We start from the raw sequence: 7,127 nt of genomic DNA, 5'->3' as shown, positions 1-7,127 counted from the left end.
TTTTTTTTTTTTTTTTTTTTTTTTTTGAGACGGAGCTTCACTCATTACCCAGGCTGGAGTGCAATGGCGCGATCTCGGCTCACCGCAACCTCCGCCTCCTGGGTTCAGGCAATTCTCCTGCCTCAGCCTCCTGAGTAGCTGGGATTACAGGCACGCGCCACCATGCCCAGCTGATTTTTTGTACTTTTAGTAGAGACAGGGTTTCACCACGTTGACCAGGATGGTCTCGATCTCTTGGCCTCGTGATCCACCCGCCTCGGCCTCCCACAGTGCTGGGATTACAGGCGTGAGCCACGGCGCCCGGCCGAATTTAATAACATTGATTCCCATTGTTTTTACTTTCAAAGCTATCCTCTGCTCATGGCACACGATACTGTTTTCCATTAGAGATAATAATCTTAAGATTCCTTTTGAAATACAATTAAGTTTAAAGTAACGTTGGGATGTAAAAGAAAAGCTAAGTAGCAAGTATTACTGCAGTGATTACGCAAATGTTAGGAAGGTTTCAGGCAGATGATTGGCCTCAGAGACACCCAGGTGATGTGTGGTCCTTCCTGAACATGGCTTGCCCTTAAGGCAAGGTTCCAAGGCCCCCAGTTCCTGAGAAGATAAGCCAGCTGAGCCTCCTGCCTCCAGTCCCGCCTTCCTCAGCCTCACTAGGCCACTGTCTTCAGAAGAGGCTTCCCGCCATGCTTGAGTCTCCTCCTTTGTCTTCGTGTACACCGGATCTTCGTCCCGTGGCCAGGGATCTCCCCCGGGCCTGCAGGACCTTCAGCTCCAGTAACGTCCCTAACTCCCTGTGCTGAGATACAGAGAGGGGTGGGCAGGGCTGTACACTCTACTTTGTTTCAAAACAGAAATTGCTTTATTATTCAAATCACAAATCGTAATGTTAGCTTTAAAAATATAGATATAGAAATTATTAAACAATCAAGTGAGAAAAGCATCAGAGCACATAACTACTCAACATTTTCCCTGTGCCCTTATAGATTTTTTTTCTAACACAGACATACATGACACTTTTACATAAATGGAGCGTCCTTTTTAGTAACCTGCCTTTTCCACTTACTACATCTTTTTTTTCTCATCATCACGCTCCTTGACAGCCTCTTGGAACCACAGCTCAGTGGGTCTGATGCCTTGAAGGACTCATACAGCCTGTTTGTCCACTGGCCTTGGGACGGGATGTGCAGCCAGATTGTGTCTGAGCAAGAGAAGGGTGGGAGGGGAAAGGGGGTCCATAGTGCCTGGCACCAGGGAGCAGGCGTCACCCCACTGGAGGGATTGGTGCTGGGCCTCAGCCCCCAAGTCCTGGTTTGAATGCCCTTCCTCAGAACCAAACTAGCAGCCACAGCCACAGGGCAGCGGTTCTCTCTGGTGCAGACCTTGAGATCTTTCTCGATGAAGTCAACCTGAGCTTAATGAGGGTTCAGACTCGTGTGCCAAAGAAAGAATCAGGGCAGTCCACCAGGAATTTTCTAAAGGTGGGGACCCTGCCACCTCCATCAGGCCAAAGTCTCACCAAAACAGGCCCTCTTACCATTCAGTGGCTCTGCACACAGTAGGCACTCAGTCCATGGTGGTACCAACTGCTTTCATGGCACCCATGCCTGGGATGTGGCAGGTGGTTACTAAGGTCCTCTGCTGAATGAACGGCTGATGGAAATGTGGTGTGAGGTGACATGACTCTTCTGCTCAGTGGTACTAAATAGAATCCACGACATGAGAGAGAGGAGGATGCAAGAGATCCCCTGCTTTCAGCTCTGCCCTTTTCCTTTTTTTTTTTTTTTGGCTTCTGAAATCCTCCTTGGTCCCATCCTAGCTCTGATTGGCTCTGCCAGCCACGTCATCTGTCTTTCATGCTCTGTCTCTTTCTCTCTCTGCGTGTCCCTCCCTTCTTTCCTTGCTGCTCCTCCTGCTCCCCACTGTAGCTTTAGCTACAGGCCTCTTCTCAGTCTCCAGGTCCTCATGTTTTTACTTCTGCGTTTTCTTCTGCCTCCTCCCCATCTCCGTCCCTGTCTGGTAAACTCCTACTAATCATTCAAAGTCTAGTTGAATGCCCCTGTGTCTGTAAAGGCTTCTCCCCGCTAAGCCAGGCCCTCCCTGTAAGACTTCCGTGAGGCAGGCACAGCCCTTGCCATGACAGTCGGTGTCTGCATGCCTGCTCCCACTTCAGAGAGAGCTTTTTGAGGCTGACTTTGTGTTTTTGGCTATGCTCAGCGCTGTGTTCCGAGTTCCCAGCCTGTACTTGAGGCCCATGGTGGGAACTCACTGAATATGAGCAGTGACTGGAGGAGGTGGCTGTTACCTTTCTGCTCAGGAGCACTGCTGATGGTGAAGGGGTGCCACTGATAGTGAGCGATGGTGGGGATGTCCAGATACAAGTAGTCTCCAGGTCTATAGGGAAAGAAAGGGGGCTGCTTGATGAGATGGGTGACCTGGGAGAGAGGAAGGAGATCAGTGTCATTCCTGCAGGCCCAAAGCCACCAGGGGCTCCAGGACGAGAGGGCAGAGGCTGGGCTGCCCTTCTCCTCCATAAAACAGGCAGCCCTCGAGACACGACACTCTTCTGTGCTTCTGAGTGGGGGCCCACCCCAGCAGCCAACCTGTCAATCTGGAAGTGGGCAGCAATCCTAGAGGGGGCAGCAGGCTGTGTCTGAAGTGGGCCCCTGGTTTTCTCCCGCTTCTCAGGGTGTAAGCACTGCTTTTTAGTGGACCTGTGAGGCCTCCCTGGCTGCTCCAGCCCTTTCTAGGAACTTTGGCAAGGCCTTGGCCAGCATTCCAATCACCAATGGGCATCTCTCCTTGGATAACAACACCCTTCTGGACAATTGCTTTGGAGCACTGTGTTTTATCTGTAGACCTCACAGCAACTCTATGAGACAGATATTAATTTCTCTCCACTTTAGGGATGAGAAGCGGAGGCTCAGAGAGGTCAAGTAACTTCCCAGGGCCACCGGGTAAGAAACTGTGGGATTTGAGTGCAGCTGAGGCTGTTGGATGCCACAGCCTAGACACACAGCACAGCGTCATCCTTCAGCCTCCCAGGTCCTCCAACTCAGCGTGTCCAGAGCCAAGCCCGCCTAGAACTGCCTTCCCTTTCTCCATAGATGGCACAACTCAGACACCTGCGAGACATCCTAGACTCCATCCTCTCTGTAGCCCCAAAACATAGGCAGTTACTTCTTGAGTCTTTCCGTGATGTTCACCTTCCTCCATCCCATGGCCACTGCCCTCATGAACTCTTATCTTTGCATTTGCAAGAAGCTCACCACAAGCCCCCTCCAAGCCACCTTCCACAGAGCACTAAAGAAATCTAACTAGAATATTAATGGTCCCAGCTTAATACCAGCATCTCCTCCCAGCATGCTCAGGGGTTCCCCATGGCCTGCAGGGTGGGTCTCCCAGCTCAGAAGGCCCTTCAGGATCAGGCCTTGCTTACCTCTCTGGCTTCTTCCTGGCAACTTAGCCCAAGCTATGTCAAATCACCTGTGGTCCCCCAAGCGCAGCATACCCTTTCACAACTCTGTGTCTTTAACGTGCTGTTCCTTCTGCCAGCAATACCCTTCCTTATCTTCTCTATCCAACAAACTCCTATTCATCCCTCAAAACCCTGATATGGCATCTTCTCCCTCATTCTGAAGCCTTCCCGGACCTCCCAAAGACAAAGGGTTTAATGCCGCAGGGCATTCTACTTCTTTCAGCAACACAGCCCTGCACTGTAATGAGAGGCCTGGCTCCCCTAGAAAGCAGGACCGTGCAGACCTTCTCTGTGTCTCTGTAACCTAGTTCAGGGCCTGCCGCCCTGTAGGCACTACTGAGTGATGCTTACTGAGCTGAAGGAGAACGCTCGCCCGAAATCTGGATTTTAGAGGTGTATTGCCTGCCCTGTCATTCACCTTCCCAAAGCCTCCCTCCTGGAGGGCCGGACTGCGTGTTGCATTTTGCTTGTCTCCTCCTTAGCAGTAGGACTGCAGCTACACTATTTCCTATTTCCTTGGGGGTCTGACAGGGTACCCAACTGTTCTACCCCACCAACTGTCTCTTGGGGTGAAAAAGGCCTCCCCCACCCACCCTCTGTACCTTGGAGGGGAGGAGGTTGACTCCCACGATGCGCACGGCTGCCATGCGGGACACTGCCAGCCCGATGGCCTTCTCCAGGAAAAACAAGATTCCAGGAACCAGCAGCCACTTCCAGAAGTTGGGCCCATGAAGGATGAGCAGAACCCACACGAGGAGGTGGGACAGGTGAGTCCAACAGAACGCCTGTGGGGTGGGGGTGGGGGCAGTAAACTTCCAGAGCTCAAGGCCTCGGGGGTGGGACAGAGACAGGACTCAGGGTTACCCTCAAAGCCAGGACAGTGCCCAGAGCCTTGACTCTCTCCTGGGGATGGGGTTGGGTGAGAGGTTGGGGTTGGGAAGATTCTTTTTCCGAGGGCTTGGGCAAGGGAGCCTTTGAGGGAAGATTTCTGATCCCAGAGGCAAACATCTGAAATATCTGCCTGGGAGGTTCTGGGCAGAGTGGAGTGCCCCCACAGGGATTATGAGCATCAATATCTCGATCCCCTGACCCATTCTCAGAAGCAAGGAAGAAAAGGCAGCAATGGCTTCCTGGGAGTGGAGAAGAAATAGTGGAAGACGATTTTGGCACCTTCTAAAGCTATGGACTCTTAGCCAATTTTATTAGTTTTCTGCATGTCAGATTCCTCATCGGTCAAATGAGGCTTCTGATTCCTACTTCTAAGGCTTGTTGCTGGCCCACAGTAGGTATTCATATATGTCTATTTCTGATGTGCCTAGGCCAGGAGACTGTCAAGGTCTCCAAACCAAATTGTCTGTGACTTTCTGCATCTTGAGGAAGCTGGAGAGATGGAAGCAAAGACGGAACTGACATTTTCAGAGCACCTACATGCTAGGTATGTAGTTAGTGGTTTTACATGAATTATCGCCAATAATTCCTAAAATAACATTGAGAATTACACCTCCATTTTACAGATGAGAAAACTGAGGCTTGGAAAGGTGGAGTGACCAGTAAGCAGGGGAGTGGGGATTCAAAACCTGCCGAGCCTGTGTTTCTTCCCCTCCCTGTGCTGTTTTAAGTCCAACTTAACCCAAATAGGTTAAAGGGATAAGCCAGCAGAAAGGCAGACACTCCCAGAGCAAAACGTCTACACTTGGCAGACACAAACTACAGTCCAGTGGCAGAACCCAGCAGCAGGCCCTAAATCACATGCAGATAACACGCAGACCAGCTTGGGACTTTCCTGGGCTCTGGAGTAAAGTAGAAGGGACACAGAAAGAAATGAAGATAGAACCCTGGCCTTGGGGGAAGCAAAAGGGCAGGGACTGGAGCACCTCAAAGTGGCCACTCCTGCGGATGCCCGAGCTGGAGCAGGTGAACATGAGGAGGAGCAGCAACAGCAGAGCGACACCTGTCAGGGAGGCTGAGCCGTGCACCCAGCCAATTCAAGGCCTCCTGGTGAGCAGCAGCTCCCAGAGCTGGAAAGGGCTGGCCTCTGCCTGAGCCTGGAGTGCTGGAAACAAGCCCAGAAATCTGAATGACTGCAAGACCAGCTTTTCCCACTCCACCTTCCCTTGGGATCCCCACCCTGTACTATCAGATACTAGCACAGGCAGAAAATTTGTCCAGAGCATTGGTTTATCCAGGGCACCCCTTCTCTCACCTTTGAGCAGGCAGGGCACTCAGGGTGCCTGGGCCCTGTATTCTGGGCTTGGAGCTGCTCCAGGTTCTCCCCAACCCAACTCTGCCCCGGATCACTCACCAAAGTTCACAATGTGAGCCACAGTGTGCACAAGAGATAGCCCCACCACCACGTAGCCCATGAGCTGGTGGAACTGGATGTTCTGGTCCAGTGGTAGGACTTGAGCCAGCCATGTGGCCCGCAGCCAGGCGAGGCAGCGTCTGAGCATCAGCACCTGGCCGGGCAGAGTGGCAGAGAGCCCCACCTCACTCTCTGTCTGCCTTGTCCGCTTTTCCCAGCCATCTCCTGCAGCCTCCTGAGCTAGCTGTGCTTTCTGAACAGGACACGCACCAAACTCCCCTGCCCCCATGCCTGCTGCTTCCCTGGTTCACAGCTGGGGTCACCAGAGGAGAGTCTCCAGAATTGGGGTGGGAAGAGAAAGTTACAGAATGTCTATTTGTATTAATTTTTATCTAAACACATGAGAAACACCTATACTTTTACTAATATTTAATATACAGGCCAGGCACAGTGGCTCACTCCAGTAATCCCAGCACTTTGGAAGGCTGAGACAGGAGGATCACTGGAGCCTAGGAGTTTGAGACCAGCCTGGGCAACACAGCAAGACCCTTGTTTCTATAGAAAAAAAATTTTTTTAATTAGCTGGACATGGCGGTATGCTCCTGTAGTCCTAGCTACTTAGGAGGCTGAGGCAGGAGGAATGCTTGAGCCCAGGATTGCTTGAGCCCAGGATTGCTTGAGTCCAGGATTGCTTGAGCCCAGGATTGCTTGAGCCCACGCGTTTGAGGTTACAGTGAGCTATGCACTCCAGCCTGGGTGAAAGACAGAGACCCTGTCTCAAATAGACAGATAGATAGATAGATAGATAGATAGATAGAATAAATTAAATAAATAAAATATCTCTGTGGACTTGGTGCCCTCATTTGGTCCCTATGTCAGATGGGTGTATGCCACATTAGTTCTCGAGGTGCCTTGGAGGAGGAGCAGACTTTCCTAAATGCAGAGTGTTGACCAGGGTCCTCTCATTGCTCATTTGCTTTCAGTATAGTTATGTGTGCCAAGGATGTGGACTTGCAGGTTCCGGTATTTGGCGTTACTGAAACTCAGCTAACTACCCCTCACAGGAAGGACAAGTAGCTTTATAAGTTTCCCGGCAGAGAAACCACAGATTGACAGTTGTGTTGATAATGCAAGAGCAAGTGACCAAGAAAATAAGTCACACGCCTCCCACCCCTGGAATGAACTCTTTGTCAGCTGGTTACACTGTTAATGCAAATCCCACTCTAGGAATGGGTACCCCAATTCACAAGATGTGATTATTACACATTGTATGTATCAAAACATCCCATGTAGCCCATAAATATATACACCTACTATGTGCCCACAAAAATTAAAATTAACAAT

General features: G+C 50.9%; 1 protein-coding gene across 1 annotated transcript in view; it reads right to left on the bottom strand.

The window, feature by feature from the left end:
- NOX5 (NADPH oxidase 5) overlaps window positions 1-7,127 on the bottom strand; it is a 28,609-nt gene that overhangs the window by 12,265 nt on the left and 9,217 nt on the right. Inside the window, 5 exon segments of the mRNA XM_032244632.1 lie at window positions 1,053-1,204; window positions 2,309-2,438; window positions 4,084-4,266; window positions 5,356-5,534; window positions 5,784-5,937. Of these exon segments, the coding sequence (XP_032100523.1) occupies window positions 1,053-1,204; window positions 2,309-2,438; window positions 4,084-4,266; window positions 5,356-5,534; window positions 5,784-5,937 (798 nt within the window).

The sequence above is a fragment of the Sapajus apella genome, unplaced genomic scaffold, assembly GCF_009761245.1.
Source record: "Sapajus apella isolate SASKATOON/1434 unplaced genomic scaffold, GSC_monkey_1.0 scaffold55, whole genome shotgun sequence".
Lineage (NCBI taxonomy): Eukaryota > Metazoa > Chordata > Mammalia > Primates > Cebidae > Sapajus > Sapajus apella.
Note: the sequence above shows the minus strand (reverse complement) of the source record. Positions and strands in the feature narration are given on the sequence as shown.